At 37.5% G+C, this 20,395-nt stretch overlaps 2 protein-coding genes across 2 annotated transcripts in view; one reads left to right on the forward strand and one right to left on the reverse strand.

The window, feature by feature from the left end:
- chrne (cholinergic receptor, nicotinic, epsilon) overlaps positions 1-15,848 on the reverse strand; it is a 31,163-nt gene extending 15,315 nt beyond the window's left edge. The window contains exon 1 of the mRNA XM_059351394.1: positions 15,413-15,848. Within this exon, the coding sequence (XP_059207377.1) occupies positions 15,413-15,539 (127 nt within the window). The 5' untranslated portion in view covers positions 15,540-15,848. The remainder of the gene's footprint in view (positions 1-15,412) is intronic.
- On the forward strand, positions 11,374-19,693 carry gltpd2b (glycolipid transfer protein domain containing 2b). Its single transcript, XM_059351391.1, has 4 exons — positions 11,374-11,963; positions 17,759-17,817; positions 17,980-18,158; positions 18,286-19,693. Exons 1-4 carry the CDS (start codon positions 11,894-11,896, stop codon positions 18,902-18,904), a joined length of 927 nt encoding a protein of 308 aa, XP_059207374.1. The 5' UTR covers positions 11,374-11,893; the 3' UTR covers positions 18,905-19,693.
- The last annotated feature ends 702 nt before the right edge of the window (positions 19,694-20,395 follow it).

The following is a 20,395-nucleotide window of genomic DNA, read 5'->3' on the forward strand; positions in this document are numbered from 1 at the left end:
ACACTGCTATTCATGCAAGCATTTTAAACATGAGAAGCAAAGGGATTTACATTTGATCTAGCATGGTACAACTTCCTGTAAGCATCCCTATTAGGAGTTACAGCCCAGTATATTATTATTATACTTATCATTATCATACTAAATAGCGCAATTTCTACTTTTACATATTTGCTGCACAGCACACCTTATATAAATACCAAAGACCAAACTCCTCCACGTTTTCCCTATTTTCCCTACTTCCACTCCCTCTCACTTCCGTCAGGAGTGATGATATTACTGCGCCCAATCGAAGTGCTCCCAAGTGCTATTCCGCCATACATTATAGTTCTCCTTATTATCCGCTTCGAAAAGCGCCACGTTTTATTTTGTGTCGCCATACTTGGTCGTTTAACTACTCGTGTAGCTGTATTTAAATAGGGAAAACGTGGAGGAGTTTGGTCGCTTCTAACTGTCCATCTGTTTGGATCCTAATGAATGAACTGGGCTAAGCTAAGTGCTAGCCAAGTGGCGCCGCGCGCCAGGGCGATTGAGTGCACGCATTGAGACGCAAGAGGTCTGTATCAACTCGTCTTACTTGACCGAATAACATGTTTTAATATGAAAAAACGGTGGAGTGTTCCTTTAAGGCCACTTTTCTATAAAGTTAAAAGCTTCTGCAGGTTTTGGTCATTTTCCTATTTGAAGACTTTTGGTAAAGTAATGAAAATCACTCTTTATAAATGTAGTACTGCTTCTTCTTCTCCTAGTTGAACTTGAATTAGCTGCAGTTATGAGTCTTTGACTCTGACACGCTTTGCCCATGTTGCCACAGGATTTATTGTGTGTATTGTCAGACTCTCTTTTAGACTCTCTTCCTTTTTTGGGTTGTTTTGCAGTGTGAGCAGTTGTTGCTAATCCTGGAAAAGCAACTTTTTCCTGACATGCACATTGATCTGCATTTGAAGAAGAGCCAATAGATTGACCTTTCTATGAAATAACCTGTCATTGGCCAAAGTCTTCCATCACAGGCTTCTGATACTAGCCAGCAAGGATTTTTTATTTATCTTTTTTTATTGTAATATTTTATATTATTATATGCTACTTATCATCATACTAAATAGCATACTTTCTCCTTTTACATATTTGCTGCACAGCAAACCTTATATAAATATCTTCTGTATACTTTCTATATTATATATCTGTTTTTAAACTACGTGTACACAGCTGCTGTGATGACTGAATTTCCCAACTGTGGAATAAATAAAGTATTATCTTAACTAATATCAAACCTAGATTTTGTTTGTCTTAAATGAGCAGAATACATGATTCAGGGAGAAAGAGAATATAATATTCAGAGTTATGTTTTCATCATCTGAAACTAAGAATCGTTTTCATTTCAGTTAGAATCTTTCTCTTAATATCTACATATGGAGCAGGTCCTCTAACACAGAGCCTGCAAAGTTAGACGGCCATGTTTCTACAGTAGGCCAGAATGGACAGGAGTTGCCAGATGAGAAAATATTGTGTATATATCAGAGGTTTAAAGTGATTGTATTTTTGTATTGTCCTCCAATCATAACAAAGACAACAAATAGACTTATATATTTAAACAACTTTTTGAAACACCTCCAAATCTACCCAACTTATTTTTTTAAAGCAAGCTGACATAGCTATGATAAGTGAAAGGGAGGCTGTGTCCAACTAGCTGTAAAGAAGGCACCTACAGTCAAAGCGAATTTTGAAGTGAAATTTAGAGCGAATTCACAAAGCTGCATAAACATACTTTGGTCCAAAGATGGCATTGTAATGTTTTGCTGTATGCTAATCAATCAGTAAACAGTAGAAGAAGTAGAGAGAAAATAACAACAACAAAAAAGGAGTTGCTGATCAGACAACTTTGGCCACCCACAGCAGAAAATGGAGAGAAGTCTTCAGGAATTAGATTAAATTGAGCAACTTATAATTGTTCTTTCATGTCAGAGCGGGAACAGCTGATCAGTCATGTGAGTTATCAAGCTTTTCTCATGCGAATCTTCAAAATGCAGAGAGAAATTTGTTGATGACTGACTACTGCCTTATCTGCAAGAGTCACAAAAAAGTAAATATTATACATTATATACACTACTGGTCAAAAGTTTTAGAACACCCCAATTTTTCCAGTTTTTTATTGAAATTCAAGCAGTTCACGTCAAATGAACAGCTTGAAAGGGTACAAAGGTAAGTGGTGAACTGCCAGAGGTAAATAAAAAAAGGTAAGGTTAACCAAAACTGAAAAATAATGTACATTTCAGAATTATACAAGTAGGCCTTTTTCAGGGAACAAGAAATGGGTTAACAACTTAACTCTATGGAGTCTTGTCCATTTTTGAATTATTTTCATGTCTTTGTAAGTCATTTTGTGTCTTTTTTGGTCATTTTGTGTCTTTTTTTAGTCATTTTGTGTCTTTTTTTAGTCATTTTGTGTCTTTTGGTGTCTTTTTTTGGTCATTTTGTGTCTTTTTTTAGTCCTTTAGTCCAACATAAAATGTGATTTTGAATCTTTTTTTTTACTTTCAAAACACTATCATGCTCAATAAAGAATTTTAAATGTTGCAAATGTGCATTCATTTCAGAGAACACTGAGACATTAAACTGCATCATTTTCAATTAAATTCTGGAAAAGTTGGTGTTCTAAAACTTTTGACCAGTAGTGTACAGCATGCTTTCTCAGGAAGTGTGAGCGGTGTCGGGACGCTAATCCAACAGCAGTCTACCCATTTGACGGTCAAGCTAGTGGTAACCATGTCAGACCAATAATGTCAAGAATCCTTGTCCATGCTGGCACCTTGTCACTGAGGATTTACCAAATCACTCCAGTGACCTCTGCAAAGGAGATAGACTCCAGGAGGATTTGCCCACAGCTGTTGAGAGCGCCTCGTCACACCTTTCACATCCCGAGTGGTCAAACAGATTTGCAGAATCATAGGTTTTTAAACTTCCATCACATCGAGGCTTCGTACCCACAGCGAGACAGGCGGGTCCGTTGAATGCGCGGTACCCGCTGCAGGTCCGGATGACCGCCTGGCTATGCCGGTTCCCCCCTTCCCATGTGGCATGTCAAAAGCCTGTTCATGTTGTTGTGAAAATGTATTATTATGCTGATGTGCTGAGGTTTTTTTCGCGCTTTTTTCCTCCTTTCCTCTCCTCACGTGTGCTGTATTTCTCTCTCTTCTCACCCTGTCGTCCTGTCCTGTTACCTTCGTCATATTGATTGTTTGTGTGTGTTGTATACGTTTGGATAGGATGATGGCCAATTTCGTTGTAATGGTACTTGTTACTTGATCAATGACAATAAAGGGAATACTGAATACTGAACTTTCACTTCTGCTTCCACAGCAGCTGTTCCTGCTCTGCTGTTACAGAACCCCATCTGTGCCAAGCAGAACAGCTTCAGCACTACTTCTATCATAACAAAGCACAGACATTCTGATAAACTTGATGCAAAGGTACATTGTGCTCATCTAACGAACTGAATTGACTGTACTCAAAGTAATACAACGGTTATGCATAAAAAGTGCAAAAACAGAGACAAAACCCCAACGTGCTTTCTATATAATTTGCCTTGTATGCCAAATTTTATGCAAGTCTGTAAAAAGTGCAAAGAAGACCACAGAAAGCTGACATATTCTCACTTTACAGTAGTAAATTACTATATATTGTAGATATACTGTACGTATTCCTGCAACTATCTATCAATTAGAAGAACAACTATATTTTTTCTGCTTTCAAAGTTGTTAAAATCTGTGTTTGTATGTGTAGGAAGTTTTAGGCAAATTTTCTCTGACATGTCAATCAACATATATAATCAACAGATATCACTGTAGTACTCTGATTAAATGTTACAAATAATAACTGTTCAGGTTCAGTGGTGAACTTAACTTAGTAAAATTTTTAGATGCTTGTACTTTACTTGAGTATTTCCATTTTAAGTTACTTTATACTTCTACTTCACTACATTTTACTACAGTAAATGTTGTATTTTTTACTCCACTACATTTAATAGCTGCCAGCTTTAGTTACTTTTCAAGTCGAGATTTAACCTGAAAATCAATTAGAAGAACAACTATATTTTTTCTGCTTTCAAAGTTGTTAAAATCTGTGTTTGTATGTGTAGGAAGTTTTAGGCAAATTTTCTCTGACATGTCAATCGACATATTAACAGTTCTAGAGCTGGTTGTTTCTCTCAGCTCTGATCTTCTGCTTGCACATGACTGGCAGAGGATTATTTTTGATAGATAATAAGGCAGCCGGACACTCGGTGAGGATGTGCCAAAAGTTTGCCACTGCGCCACAGCACTTACCATGAATCGTTAAAGTCCCGAGAATAGCTACAACTCCGAGAAATATCCAAAACCTGTCCGCTGCCATCATGTTCCCAGACCACTCCACTGCACAGCACTGCACTATATTTAAATATTAAGTTTGGGAAAGAGAAAGAGAGAGAGAGGAAGGAGAGGAAGAGCTACAAATCCCCCCACAAAATGCCCTGACTGTCGCCCACCCCGGCTGTCGCTACCCATGGCTCAGATTACACAGCAGCTGGGAGGCACTAAACCAGGACTTCAAGTCACACTGCGGTCACCCACAATAATCATCATCATGATCATTAGACAACAAATATCTGTGGTGATGCCAGTTACATGCATCAAAGTACTTATTTGACAACATTTAGGCAATTGGTTCATCTTCAATATGAGATATCACTGTAGTACTCTGATTAAATGTTACAAATAATAACTGTTCAGGTTCAGTGGTGAACTTAACTTAGTAAAATTTTTAGATGCTTGTACTTTACTTGAGTATTTCCATTTTAAGTTACTTTATGGGTCAGTGACAAATAAGGGTTGGCAAGATGTCAAATGGTATAACCACAAATTAATGATAAATATATATATATACATTATATATTATATATTATATAAACTATATCCACCTACAGTGTATTTAAGTGGAATTATACATTTTATTACTTAATTTTAAAAAGCATATTTCTGAGTATTTCTACATTTACACATTTCATCAATATTGAGCAGAACATATTCTTAAAACAAGCATTTTTTTCAAAATTTTAGACAAATTATGTAAAATTTGTTATATACCATAATGTTGCAATGTAAACATGGATTGTATTTTTTTCTCATTTAAGTTCACATTTATTTTCCTGTAAATAATCACATTTTTATGAAAAAAAATTAATGGTTACACCAACTGACACTGCGTTAGATCACGCCATTGACCCTTATACTTCTACTTCACTACATTTTACTACAGTAAATGTTGTATTTTTTACTCCACTACATTTAATATCTGCCAGCTTTAGTTACTTTTCAAGTCGAGATTTAACCTGAAAAACATGTTAAATTTAAGGTGATTAGACATTTATTTTAATAAAACCTCATAACGGCATATATATAACAATCTGAGTTGGTCCATTCTGCATAATGAGTACTTAAACTTTAATAAATTTTCATGCTGATACTTTTGTACTTTTACTTAAGTAAACTTCTGAATGCAGGACTTTTACTTGTAGTGGAGTAATTTCACAGTGTGGTATTAGTACTTTTACCTAAGTAATCTGAATACTGTTTCTGCCAGTGTTCATGTTTGACATTTGTCTCATATTGTAGGACTACTAGGATTTTTTATGCATATAATCTGCACTCTGCACATTCTCCACTTAATTTGCACTAAGTTGTATATAGTATATTATTATTATTATTATTATTATTATTTTGTATTTTTTGTATATTGTTAAATGTCTTTTCTTAGATTGTTTTTTATCTTATCTTAAAATTGTGTGATTTTCTGCGGCTGTAACAAAGAAATTTCCCCGCTGTGGGATTAATAAAGTCAAATCTAATCTAATCTAATCTAAACTAAACTAATTTTTATTTTTGATGGGAAAAATCACGGATGGCACAGTGATGCTTACTTCGCCGATTTTGTCCTGCATTGGCGCAAAGAAAAGAAATTCCCACAAGGAGATAAGTACACACCAGTGGGTGCAGCCAGCAAGGTGTTTAGGCCTGCGTTTCCCCTGCTATGAGTCCACGGTATAAATACACACAGCAGAGTCTTCACTTCAACAGCACAACTGCAGCAGTGACAGAGTGACTGCACACCCAAGTGCGGCACGGTGAGAGGGCTGGAGGCAGACAATGCTCGTAAAACTCATAAAGCTCCCTGGAGTCAGAGACTTGCATCAAGATAAGTCGGATTTTCTAACAGAAGTGGACCGTACTACAAAGGTAACTACAAAAACTACAAGCTTGATAAACTGGTTGCTTTACTCATTTCAAATCCAGGGACTTAAATTTGCTATTATAATTAGTCATGTGAGTAATATAAGTAGTGTCACTCTGCAGTGACAAGGGCAACAGACTGATTTTTGGAATGTGCTACATGAGTTGCACAGTATGTGATGCACTTCTAAATATACAGTTAGGGAAACAGAGATGAGCTTCTTTAAGGTAACTGGAGCCTCCAGAAGACGGATTAAGTGTCTCACACTCAGTTCAGTTCAGAGCTCAGAGACAGAAGGACTAGATCTGTCCTGTCTCAAACTTGTCCACAGAATAGTGCTGCAGCTAAACAATATGATTGATTAATTGACTGATTGTCTTTATTTCGAACATGCAAGCAATAAAAAAACAAGTTTAAATATTAATAGATGAATAAATAAAATACAAAACAAAAAAGCAAAAAAATTGAAAAAAACAGACACTTTCTGCAAGCTCGAAAGGGGGTAGGAAGAAGTAAAAAAACGTATCTAGTCCTACCCCTTAATGGGTCAGTATATACATACATATGTGAATAATCAATATAGTCACATACAAATATTATAAATAATTATATATATACATATACTATAAACAATTTATATTACATTGTGAATACCTATCCATGTATATTGTAGATTACTATATATATATATATATATATATATATATATATATATATATATATATATATATATATATAAATATTATAAACATAAATACAATTACTATGTATATTACAAAATTACAGTCTACATATGCATGTTAGATTCAGCCAAACATGGCCAGATTTAAGTACTGTTGGGACATTTTAAGAGAGGAAGGAAGCTTCCTGCATGCTCCCTATGGGTTGGAGTTTCCAACCACTCTAGGGTGAAGCCCAGAGTCAAGAATGTTTCTCTCTGCTCCACCTGATTACATTCAGCAGTTCTTTAAAATAACTGACATAGTGGCCCGTGCAAAATGTCATACAGGCATGTGTAACTGTTTTAATAACAAGCGCTAAAAATAAAGCCACATCCAGTGAAGCAGGGGGTTGAAACCATTGTAGAATTAATGCAGCTGGACCAAGAACTGCATTTGAATATGCAATGACAACATTTTTAAATCTCCAGTGCCTGCTGAGCATCCATGGATAGAGTTACAGTAACAGTAAACTCCTATTAGTAAAACTAAAATGTATCATTCACTCTCACTGTGTACAAGTATTAAAATGTGTGTGTAAATCCCTTTACTGGGGGTTTACAAGTAAACAGTAAAGGGATTTACACACACATTTTAATACTTGACAGCTAAGGTGGTACCTCATTAACCACTAGGGGTCACGAACACAAGAATCAATACCAAGCAGCAAACTCAGTCTTATAAGTGAAGCTATTGCAGAAGTGCCTTAAACCTGCATTCTATCTAAAGGCCAGCAGGGGGCGACTCCAGTTGTTACAAAAAGAAATCTGTTTCTATGAAAGTCAAAAGCAAAATTACTATACTTCTCACTTGATTTATTACCTCAGTAAACATTCTCCCAAACAATATATGGTCATAATCACTAGTTTCAAAATAGCATGATGTTCATTAAGTCAGCTATTCTCAACCTTGGGGTCGGGACCCCAATTGGGGTCGCGAGATGGTTTCTAGGGGTCGCCAAATCATTTTGGAAGTCAGCTCTGTCTCCACTGTGTTGAAGTGTTCATGTGTTAATGTGTTTTTGGTCACTTAATGTCTTTTTTGGTCATTTTGTCTTTTTTTGATAATTTTGTGTCTTTTTTTGGTCATTTTGTGTCTTTTTTTTGATAATTTTGTGTCTTTTTTGGTCATTTTGTGTCTTTTTTTGATCATTTTGTTGTCAATTTGTGTCTTTTTTATCATTTGTGTCTTTTTTGGTCATTTTGTGTCTTTTATTTGATCATTTTGTGTCTTCTTTTGATAATTTTGTGGTCAATTTGTGTCTTTTTTGGTCATTTTGTTCACGGACATTTTGGTCACGGACAACATGCATGTTAAATTGGGGGTCGCGACTCAAAAAGGTTGAGAACCACTGCATTAAGTAGATGATCTTCACATTTCGAGTAACAGATGATGAAGCAGCGTATGTGTAAATTACCTTTAGCACGGCCTTTTGTGGTGTAATTGTATTATATAGTTTATTGTTTTCATGTTTGTTCATTTTCTGGGTGTTCAGCCTATGTTGTGTTGCATTTGTTCGGACAGATGTTTCCAGTATAGTTGTGGGATGGGCGCTTTTATTTTTAAAAGATAGGGACAGGAAATAGAAAGAAGTACTTTCACCCAGGAGAACGGGGTTCATGGCCCATGTGAAAACAAAATGAAACGATATGATTTAAACATTACTGAACTTCTGTGTATCCTGTTTTTACAGAACTATGTCACTTCCGGTAGTCACATCTTTGTAACTACATCACTTGTGGCATTTATGTATGTTTGATTACTGTTTAAACGCCTCACAGGGAAGTTTTTTGCCTTAAACCTTGATCAGTCGTTTTGTAGCCTAAATTCAGCGAACCCAACATGTATGTTTCAAGGTTATAATAGTTTTGGATTTTTCATTAGTTTTAGTTTTCATTTTGTTGTGAATTTTTGTTTTCAAATTCAGTTAGTTTTAGTTAGTTTTTAGAGTGAGTTTTCTAGTTTTAGTTTAGTTTTTATTTTTTGAAAATGCTTAGTTTTAGTTTAGTTTTTAGTGTTAGTTTTAGGTTTTTTTTGTAATGGGGTATTTGTTGGGTGCGTGATTCAAAGAGGTCATAATAAATGTTTCCTTTATTTCCTTTGGTTTATCATCTCAGCCCCAATAAGATTATTAACTCTTACAGTTCTGGGTGTTTTGAATTTTGGTTCTAGTGTCGACATCCCAGTCTCAGTAAACATATTTACCATGTGTTGCATGTTCAAATAAATACACTGAATTATGAATGAAAAAAGTTGACAAAAACGAAAACTAAAGACATTTTCACTATAATTTTAATTAGTTTCAATTAGTTTTGTAACTACAAAATACAGTTTTAGCTAGTTATCGTTTTTTAAAAACTCTAGTTTTTATTTTTATTTCAGTTAACAAAAATGTTTTTTCAATTCTAGTTTTCGTTATGTCGTTAGTTTTTGTTAACTATAATAACCTTGGTATGTATAATGATGTGGGCACTATTTTAGAATAATTTTTGTACTGATTCATATGGGTCATCATAGTTGATATTGACAAATGACCTATTCTTTTGTTAAGGTTGGAGATCTTGTTGTGCATGTGACATACTGAGACATACTAAATCTTTGTCTGGCAAACTGAAAATTGAGGTAGTATGAGTACTGGAATGTCAGTATAGTTAAGTAAGGGGACGGAGGGATCTTAAAACATTTTTATAGATATTTTTTAAAATCTTAGAATCTTAAAAAAAATGGATCATAGTGTGATTAAATGTTTGACATTCCAGAGGTGTTTCTCTAACTTTAGTGCACAAGCTGATGGAAATTCCAGTGTGATTTTGTCAGACAGTGACAAAATATCTCTTCACTTCCTGCTGAACCCCCACACATAAACATACTCACACAGTGTGAAGTCATGCCATGTGCTTCAGCCTACGAGTAGGCCTGCTTAGCACTTGTGCATCATGTCAAGAATAGACAGCCGACCGTTTGGTTCTTTTCACCACAGACAAGCAAACATTTTTGAAGGACTGTATTTTTTGAACATTATTTCATTAAAGCATTTAATCTGAGATTACCAGCCACGTGGAGCCAAACAGCTCAAGTATTCTGAAAGGGTCACATGTTCTCACAGGGATTCACAGTCTCCCCTTGTCAGTTGCTGCCTATTTCAGATGGGACCATTCATTGGTTGCACAGAGTAAGAGCCCCATGACCGGCCCCTCCCAGCCAAGTAATTAATGCCCCTGCTTTCACTTTTTTTCCCGCTCCTCTGCTGCAAAATGCCATTGTTGAGACCCTCTTCACAAGCACACATGTGGTCTGGCTTGAGTGTGGAGTTCAATGTCTGCTCACCTCCCCCCAACAGCAGTGACAGCAAAACCACTGATAGCGACCAATCAGTGGATTCCCCATGATTAGCACTATCAGAGGTGATAATCATGGGAACACCCTATACACGCTGCATCCACCCTCCTGTTTTACTGATAGTCTCAGACTTTAGACTTCAATTTAATCTCTCATAATCAGCATTTACAAACCTAAAAATATATATCATGGACTGTGATCATGGACTGTGATCTATTCTACTCCTTAATACATACTCCTTCTTTAGACACTTTATTTTTTATTGTATTTTATTGTATTTTTATATTTTATTGCTTGAAGTATGCCTAGGTTGTTCTTTTTATTTAATTGTGTTGTCATTGTCTCTGTGTGTAATGCTGCTGCTACACTGTAATTTCCCAGCTTGGGATAAATAAAGTATATCTATCTATCTATCTATCTATCTATCTATCTATCTATCTATCTATCTATCTATCTATCTATCTATCTATCTATCTATCTATCTATCTATCTATCTATCTATCTATCACATTTCGTAAAGGGATTGTGCGATGGTGACAAGGTAAAGGAAAGTAGGAATTTGTTATTTGCTCCTACATTGATTAGCAGAAATGCAGATTTCTTGTCATATCTAGTGTAAGATTAGCCTGAGTGGACATCGTTGTTCTTTTTGCCATCTTAGTAAGCATAACCTTTGTTATTCATTGACAAATCTGGATTTTGTATCACATTGCTCTCTGTCTAGCCACACAATCTGCTTTTTCATTAATCAATACAGAGGTTTACTCTAGGTTGCAATACAGAGGATTATAGAGTGTGGCAAAATACTTTTGTTTACATCAAGACAGTGTTCCTGTATGTTTAACTCTCATTGAAAGCAACATGTTTTCAGAAATGTGTCAGCCAGCTCTGTTGCAATGTGTGGTGGAGCTCCTAATGGGGTGTGTGAATGAGTTATAGGGAGAGAGACAGAGAAAGAGAGAGCGAGGGAGAGGGAGGAGGGAGGAGGGAGGAGGGAGAAGGGTGGTGGGAGGAGAGGAGAGAGAGCAAGTGTTTACTCGAAACTGACCAGGAATATAGCGCACATATAGGAGATGAATCTGGAGGAAGGGGGTTACTGGCGGACAAGCTGCGTTGGCTCTGCATTATCAGCCACACTCGACTGATCTCTGGACCCTCAGATTGAGCAACACAACAAGAGACAGGCAGCTTCAAAATCAGTCAGAAACAAAGGCAGGACAGAGGAAAGACGTGACTCAAAGAAAAGGCAAAGGAAAACTAAGAAGAAAGAGCAACAACAGGCTGAGTTGTGACAGAGCGACAAGGGAAAACAGCTGCTGTAAAATAGAGTTAACCATTGACAGAGCTTGGTGAGGTATAATGGCTGAGGGAACTTTTTATTTAAGGTTTTGGGGAGGACTATGAAAGATCTGAGAGGAGAGTGGGGGGGTCAGACGCAGGGGTCCGGCAGGGATAATTGTGGTGACAGCCAGTGCAAGGGGACAAGGACTCATGTGAGACACAGAGGAATTAAAATATAGGGACAAAGACAAGGAACAGAGAGGGACTGGCAGACCCAAAAACTGGACTTCAGTATGGGTGTGAAGAGCAAGGCTGCTGCTGCTATCTTAGTCCTGCTGCTGTTCCTCGGCTCCCTGTGGCTGCGTGAGTATTTCTGTGTGTGTGTGTGTGTGTGTGTGTGAGTGTGTGAGTGTCTGTGTGTGTGTGTGTGGTTTTTGTGTTGTACTAATAATCTATACAATCCCTTCCTTGTTTGAAATGCAAACGCTCCAAATCAGGAATGTGTCACATGTGATGGCTGCAGACTGGTGGAAGCATGGTGATCACGCCACATTTTTTACTTTCTTTACGCTCAAAAATAATTTGAGATATTTTCACATCAGATAAACTATTTCCTAAATATAGACTTTAATGTCATTTTGTAGACAAAGATCTATCACCTACAGGTTTATAACACAAAACATCTCCAGTCTTTGTATCCTATTGCGGGAATCTCTGAACTATTTGAATAATATGCAAACATATTTAACTGTATCTTAGCCTGGCTTAAAATTATAGCATAGTGATATTAAGTATCCTTTATATGAAGAAAATAAATAACTTGAATGGTTTCTTCTCTACAAAACATTCTACAAATATGTATTTATTTGGGGAAATCTGGTAAGCAGAGTAACAATGTTCAAACTGTGATCAACCATGTGATCTTTTTTCTAGCTTGGATTAAATTCAAAGATTTGAGAGACGTGAGTGAGGTTGCAGAGTGCAAACTGAGCTGAGAGTTGGAAGCATGAACAGCCAGCTGTGCATCGTCATAGTAACTCTTTTAGGAAAATTAAATTTAGATACAACTCTTAGTTTGCAGTGGCAAACATATTTATTGACATTTTATGGGAGTATCAATAGTAGGTTACTTCTAAAAATACATTTTTGTTAAACAGACTGTGTTTAATTTGAAAGGGTAGCTAAGTTGCTAACTGGCCAAGCTATTTGACAGGACACTCAGTCTTTCAGTGGAGTCATCCAGGGTCAGTTTGGAAGCTGATATTTGGGGGCGTTTCTGCTAATGACTCATGTAAACGGGGAACTCCACTGGCAGCTCCTGCAGCTTTTGGCTCTAAGGTGTGGTTTGGAGATCTACAGGGGCCTCTGAGGGAATGACAGAGGGTCCCAAACAAAACTGAGCAATAGTTTGACTTCAGTATGCTGACTTCATTCAGGACAATACAATAGCTGAACGAAGCAAGGCATGCAGGAAAATAACAGATTTGTCATATAGAAAGAGATGCCTGTATATTGGCAGAATTTTTTTAACATCATAACCCTCACAAATTGACTCATTTTACAATCAGAATTTGATTAATTTGGGCAAAGAATAAGAAAATCAAAACAGGAAGTAGATGACTCGGCCAGCGGAAGTCTCTAGCATAGAAGATCCAGGTACTTTTTATGCACAGGAGTCTAACTTTTTTTGGCTTTGTGTGCAACTGGTCAATTATCATCAATCAGGTATATTCAGCCAGATAACAAGAGAAAAAACGTGTAACATTAAAGCATGTTAACAGAACAAGAAATAGAAACCCAAAATACAAGTATGATCCTGAAAATTGGCATTTTTCTTTCCTTTAATGGCCGTGATTTGAAACGGAAGATCAAAGTAAAGGCACTTTCATTTAATAGTTATTTTCATAACTATGGTCTTGTGGCTGGTTGCAGGCATGTTAGGGAATTTGACAGGGTCCATAAGTGATCCCAGCACATGATGTGTGCTGAGGATGTCAGCGTTAGAGACAGTCGATTAAAATCACAGGGTTTGCTTTGTCACAGGCTGGAATTAGCTCAGGATGGATTAAAGTCAACATCATGATACTGTGAAGAATGTTATTTGCTGCTTTGTCCTTTCTATCCATTTGTGGTTTACTTACATAGTATAATTTAAACTTCACTTGAATTGATTAAAACCTGTCACTGACCGGCCGGCGGAATAAAAAAAATATAATTTTTTATTTTTTTCAGAGGCTGTAGCAGGCTTTGGACAGGTTTTCGACCAATTTTATCTATTCTCTAAATAAAAAAATTGCAACAACTTATGTGACATAGATTGAGCATGGAAATGGACTTCAAAAGCCAAACAATAATGTTCTAAATCCTTATACACCTTAATATGTTTACTAAATTGATTAAGTGATTTTTATTTATTTATTTTACATTTTTTATATACAGAACAACTTGACACTCAATCTCAATCTTCATATAAAAGGGCAGAATGATACCAGGTTAGGAATGTAAAAAAAAAAAAAAAAAGTTACGTTCTCATAATCAGTTTTTCATGTTTACTCCAAAACAGATCTGTCAATTGACAGTTAATGGGCCAATATAAAACTATATATCCCCTCATCTACTTTAGAGCTCTATCAATATGTTTCTAATGACAATGTATTAAATTACAATGTTGAGACAATATAAAAGGGGACATCTGTATCTGCATCTCCCCCATGGCTTTACAGATCATTTTTAGCTGATTCTTTATCTGATTTAGCCACAACTTTATTGTTTTGGTCTACTTTCAGCCATAGTAGCAGCTGTTTTCAGTGAAAATAACCTAAAAACCAATGCCAACTGGGAGCCCCGCGACCCGAGTGCGGAAAAGCGGAAAAGGATAATGAATGAATGGTTGTCACAAATAAAGTGCAAGTCGTAGTCAGGGGATGGCCAGCTGGGTAGCATAGTTAACTCTATGGAGTCTTGGGCTATTTTGTCCATTTTTGAATCCTTTTCATTTTTTCTTTTTCATTTTGTGTCTTTTGTTGTGTCTTGTTTAGTTATTTTGTATCTTTTTTTGGTCATTTTGTGTCTTTTATGGTCATTTTGTCTCCTCGTTTGTTTCTTTTTTGGTCATTTTGTGTCTTTTTTTGGCCATTTTTTGGTCTTTTTTAGTCCTTTAGTCCAACATAAAATGTGATTATGAATCTTTTTTTTACTTTCAAAACACCATCATGCTAAATAAAGAATTTTAAATGTTGCAAATGTGAACAAAGGTTGCAAACATAACATATAAGAGGGTTACATCCAGTTCTATCATTTTATACAAAATATATTTGACCTGAAACTGGCTTAATGGAGTTTACAGCCAGAACTTTAGAGGTAAATTTACAGTAGGGCTCCACGCTGCTTTGTTTTCTAGTCTGGATGTGATGAAGAAGTCATGCTTTGGCGCTTTTGGAGACTCCAGAGGGTTAAATAGCTGTAACCATGACAACCTGAAAGGAATTGGCAAATTAGTCACTTTACAAGCTAGGCTAGCTAGTTAGCTGGTTAGCTTGCCAAATCCACCATCCTTTATGCTGCTGTAACCATGACAACATGAAAGGAATTGGCAACTTAGTCACTTTACAAGCTAGGCTAGCTAGTTAGCTGGTTAGCTTGCCAAATCCACCATCCTTTATGCTGCTGGTTAATGTTTAAGAAAACGAGCGTCATGGTGAGTGTCTGCACACAATTATAATGTGTCGGTATTTCACTATTTCATCACAAATCGCCGCCGACTTGCGTCTTTCCAAACCAAACATTTCAAATAGGTGTTAATGTTAGCTCACCTGTAGCCCGCAGCTGCACCTTTCCAGACAACTTCCATAGAAACAACAACAAAAATGGAAAACCCTCCTGCTTCTCCGAAGACAAATCCTCTTTATACATCCATGGGAGACACTGGCTTGAGAACATTTACCTTTACCATGAATTGATATGTAATTTCAACCAGGCGCCGACAGGGGCTGTGGTGCATTCAGGTGCACATCGTAAACTCTGAGGAGAAACTCAAGCTTTTTTTTGTAATGCACCCTGGCGCCATCTAGTGGCTGTGGTGCATTCAGGTGCACATCGTAAACTCTGAAGGGAAACTCAAGCTTTTTTTTGTAATGCACCCTGGCGCCATCTAGTGGTTGTGGTGCATTCAGGTGCACATCGTAAACTCTGAAGAGAAACTCAAGCTTTTTTTGTAATGCACCCTGGCGCCATCTAGTGGCTGTGGTGCATTCAGGTGCACATCGTAAACTCTGAAGGGAAACTAAAGCTTTTTTTTGTAATGCACCCTGGCGCCATCTAGTGGCTTTTTGTGTATGCGGTACACTTTTGAAAATATATGCACCTTATTACTACTTGTCATGACAAAAAATATCATAAAATATTAAAATGTCGCAGGTTTAATCACATATACCTGCAGAACTGTCAGTCAAAAGAGAACAACACTTTAAAGACAACACAGCATAATGCTAGCTCACCTGTAGCCAGCAGCTGCACTTTCCCAGACACCAGGCCCACTTCCGGAAAACAACAAAAATGGAAAATTCTCTTTATACATCCATGGAAGACACTGGTATGGGAAAATGTACTTTCTCTGTGGATTAATAGGTAAACAACGAATGGTATGGGCGCTTGCAGGGGCTGTGGTGCATTCTGGTGCACCTCCTTTTGTGTGCATTGGTTACATTTAATGGTCATGGGGGTTTGAAAATATAGTCACCATATGCTTAGTGCTACATCACTGCTTGTACATCCTTACCATTCTTCAGACCTCAAAAATACAGAGGATTCCAATTTGAGAGACAGCATTTCCTGAATTCTGGTGACTTTTAAAGAATTAAAAGTACACACTGCAACAGTATTTTTTACGTTAAAGACTTTTAATTCTCCGGAAATACAACATTTCAATAAAAAACAACATTTTCTCAGTATGCATTCAGTAATCTGTAATAATAATTTCACCCTTTTTTGGCTCCTACTACAAATGTTACTTGTAGTTGAACATGCTGTGCCTTGCAGCCTGCGGCACAGCCCTTGACAGAACGTAGGTGTTGTCTGGACCTGTTAAATTCAATCTGCAGGATTGGAGTGAGCAGAGGGGAGAGGTGTCCATCCTCATTCTATTCTCTGTCACTTTCTTACCTTACTGAACACCCTCTTTGATGATGTACTGCTGTGATGTAGGCACAAAGAGTCCTGAACCTTCCATCTTTCCCAGTCGGAGGTTTTAATTTCACTTGGAAGGCTACATGTCATTCATGCATTCCTCTTCCGAAGTAATTGGCGCCGGATATTGACACTTTCCTGTTCGTAAGGAGTAACTGTGTTTTGGCCTGGGTGGAAACTTTGGTAGAGTTATACTGCACAGTGCCAGAAACAGGCTGCGTCAACGATAACATTTCTCATAAATTGGTAGAAAACCAGGAGAAAGCAACAACATTTTCAGGGTTGGCAAGTACCTGCTAAGTACTACTCCAATGCTGGTAGGATTGTAAAAAACCTCACCTCAGTGTGCCTGCAATTTGCTGCATGCGGTTTATATGTAATTTATGGAAATTAGACCATTACGATGATCACAGTTTGCATACATGTGGCTGCCGCTCTGACCAATTTGATTTGAATAGAAATCCGTCTTCAACTCTCATTCTATTTCTATGGTTGCTCCTGGCTGGTGAATAAAAATGATGCAGCTAGATTCAGGTATTTTCTTCCCTCAGGAGTTTGTGGAGACCAAAACTGAGCTGAAAGAAAATAAATATTAAGATTAATCAGGTGGCTAATCATGTTTGCTGTATAATATGAAAAGGTGATGATATGTCAATATTAGGTCCACAACTTGTTTTTTCTTCCCCCAAGAGGCCAAAAATTAAAATATAAAAAAATATAAATTTTTGCAGGTTTAATGTACAGAGACCCATTAACCCTTAGTTTATTCAAATGTATATGGAAATGCAAACAAATGCTTATTTTACATATATGTGTTTAATGCACCCATACAGCTCACAATGTCCTCTTGTTTGAAACGCAGTTGCAGTATTATCAGAAAATTTTAAGTCTGTCAGTTTCAGCGGCAAAGCCTCTGCTAACAAACACTAACTGTGGGATTTTCCCTTGTTTCTCTCTATAATGTCTCGCTGCAGAGGGAGGTTTGGATTACCACTGGGATTCTTGTTTAAAAGGTTATAATCAGGTTAATACGGTAAGAGTACACGCACATTATAAGCAATTCCAACACTTCCTCCATAAGGCTTTGTGAAGCAGATGGCTAATTTGAATGCGGTGAATCACTTCCGCTCTCTCTCTTTCTTTGTCCCCTGTTAATCGCCCCCACTCTCGCACACCTCCCATCCCCCACTGTCAGCTTCACCAGCTGTACAACAGCAGTGGGGCTGATGGGGCTGAGGGCCCACAGGTCAGGGAGGGATGCCCTGGTCAGACCTTCCAGGTGTCACTGCTGCTCTCCCACCTGCTGGCTGCATCGGCCGAAACCTCAGACGTGCTGCTACAGCCATATCTGGCCAGCTGGGACGAGCTCGTGAAGTAAGATCATCAGATAAAAGCGGGAGAGATAAATTCAGTTACTGCCACTAGAAAAAGAATGACGTGATTTATGGCATAAACTGGACTCTGTAAGATGATTCATCCTGTTCTGTGTTACTCCTTCCAGGTTTATGGAAGCTCTGGGTCCAATGGTGGGACTGATATCTAAAGAGATAGAAAGCAAGACCTCTATAATCCGTCAACTTGCCTTGTTAGCAGATGGGAACCCTGAAGCAGAATTGGGCCCAGAAATAAACTCAATAAACAGTATGAGCACAGAGGCTGGGACCAAGAATGATGAGGAGGCCTCACAGTATAATGCTGCTTACCACTCTGTGCGCTCCATGATCTTGGTAGAGCTGAAGCGAGGTGTGGTGGACTTCCAGCACCAGACGGATTCTGGATGCCGGACTCTCTTGCGTCTGCATCGTGCTCTGCTCTGGCTGAAGCTCTTCCTGGAGAAGCTGGGTGAGACACCGGTGGCCGGCCGGCTCAGAAGCCCCTCAGAGCTGTGTCGTGAGGCCTACCAGAGCACCCTCGCAAACCACCACACTTGGTTCGTGCGCAGGGCCGCCGAGCTGGCCTTCATCGCAATGCCAGAGCGGGGTTTCTTCTACAGGCTGGTGTGTGTGCAGAGCCAGGAGGAGCTGAGCACATTGCTGAAAACAGTGGTTCAGTCCATTGGAGAGGTTTATGACAGGACACAGAAAGCCCTGGATGAAAATGGCATGCTGGACTTGCCATAGACAAGAGGACTATCAGACTTTACCACATTTGCACAGTCCTCTTGAGCTTAAATGCTCAGCCAAACCTCTCAAAGAAACATGAGTGGACTTTTTCACCTAAAATTCACACGTGCCATATTTTCCCTCTCAACCAAAGTGCTGCGAGAACAATCAACCAATACTGAAAGTTAGTTTGCTTTCAGTCTGTGGACATTCCTTATCAGATTCTATGATCATGATTATGATTTTATGATCATGTCTCGACTCAGATGCATTTTTACGGCTGCTGATAATTCATTGAGGCTGACTAAACCAAGACTGTGAATTCTGTAAGCAGGTGCACACAATGACATGAACACCACACACCTATAGCAATCCATTGCAACACCCCTGCAATAAATACAGCATTTATTAAGCTTATTATATTCCTGAGACTGGGTCAACAGGAAGGGTGACGTAATGGATTGTATTGGATTGTGCAGTTCATGTTTTTGTTGCCCGCCTGGATGTGATTCTTTTTTTTTTTTTTTTTTTTTTTAACATTTAAAACTATTGAAGATGACCTCTGTTTTTAATTATGCTTGTTGATTTAGTATGCTACCTCAAACATGTCTAGGTCTAGATGCCTTGTAGCCCTTAAATCTGGGACCAATCTATCCTGATTAAAGAGGAATTACACACAAATAAATCAACATGTGCTGAACAAAGGACACTGTGGTCTGAGTGTGGAGACTAAATATCTCAGTTTTATATTGTAATTTTTTGTATAATGTTCAGAATGATTAAATATCTTTTAAAAATGGAGAAGAAGTTGCCTATTTTCTGCAGTAGTCTGGTTTAATAATGTGATAGCTGTGACATTTAATAGTCACTGCACTGTGTGTAATGTTATTCACCAACCAGCAGAGGTTCCAATGCTTCGCTACAGACTAATCTTCACTTTCCTAACATCATGGACAGTGGTGGAGAAGTATTCAGATGCTGTACTTCATAAAAGTACTAATACTACACTGTGAATTAACTCCAGTACAAGTAAAAGTCCTGCAATCAAAACTTTCTTAAGTGAAAGTACAAAAAAGTGTGCGTTATGCAGAATGGCTCCACTCGGATATTCTAAATATATTGTTGAATTATTACTTTTTTTATTAATTTATGTAAGCAGCATTTTACTGTTGTCCAGATAGGGCTCATTGTAACTATTTAATATATAAGGTTTAATTCATAAAAATGCAATATCACTTTTAATTGATCATACGTATACCTTTCTTAAGTAAAAGTACAAAATATGTGGAATAGACCCACTCAGATTGTTTTATATATTCTAGATATATTATTTGATTTTATTAGATTATATTATTTGTATTGATGCATTTATGTTAGCAGTTAGTCCTTTTAGCTACTTAATAACTACTTTACCTTAGTGGTTTCATTTATTTATGTGTTTTTCATGTTAAATCTCAACCTGAAAAGTAACTAAAGCTTAATGTAATGGAGTAAAAAGTACAATGTTTG

This window comes from Centropristis striata, chromosome 15 (genome assembly GCF_030273125.1).
Source record: "Centropristis striata isolate RG_2023a ecotype Rhode Island chromosome 15, C.striata_1.0, whole genome shotgun sequence".
Taxonomy (NCBI): domain Eukaryota; kingdom Metazoa; phylum Chordata; class Actinopteri; order Perciformes; family Serranidae; genus Centropristis; species Centropristis striata.

What these genes read in the sequence shown, in the direction of transcription:
- gltpd2b (XM_059351391.1), top strand. Translation starts at nt 11,894, where the DNA reads ATGGGTGTGAAGAGCAAGGCTGCTGCTGCTATCTTAGTCCTGCTGCTG. An exon ending in CCTCGGCTCCCTGTGGCTGC is followed by an intron (nt 11,964 to 17,758) that starts GTGAGTATTTCT and finishes GTCTCGCTGCAG; the next exon opens with AGGGAGGTTTGGATTACCAC. An exon ending in AGCTGGGACGAGCTCGTGAA is followed by an intron (nt 18,159 to 18,285) that starts GTAAGATCATCA and finishes TACTCCTTCCAG; the next exon opens with GTTTATGGAAGCTCTGGGTC.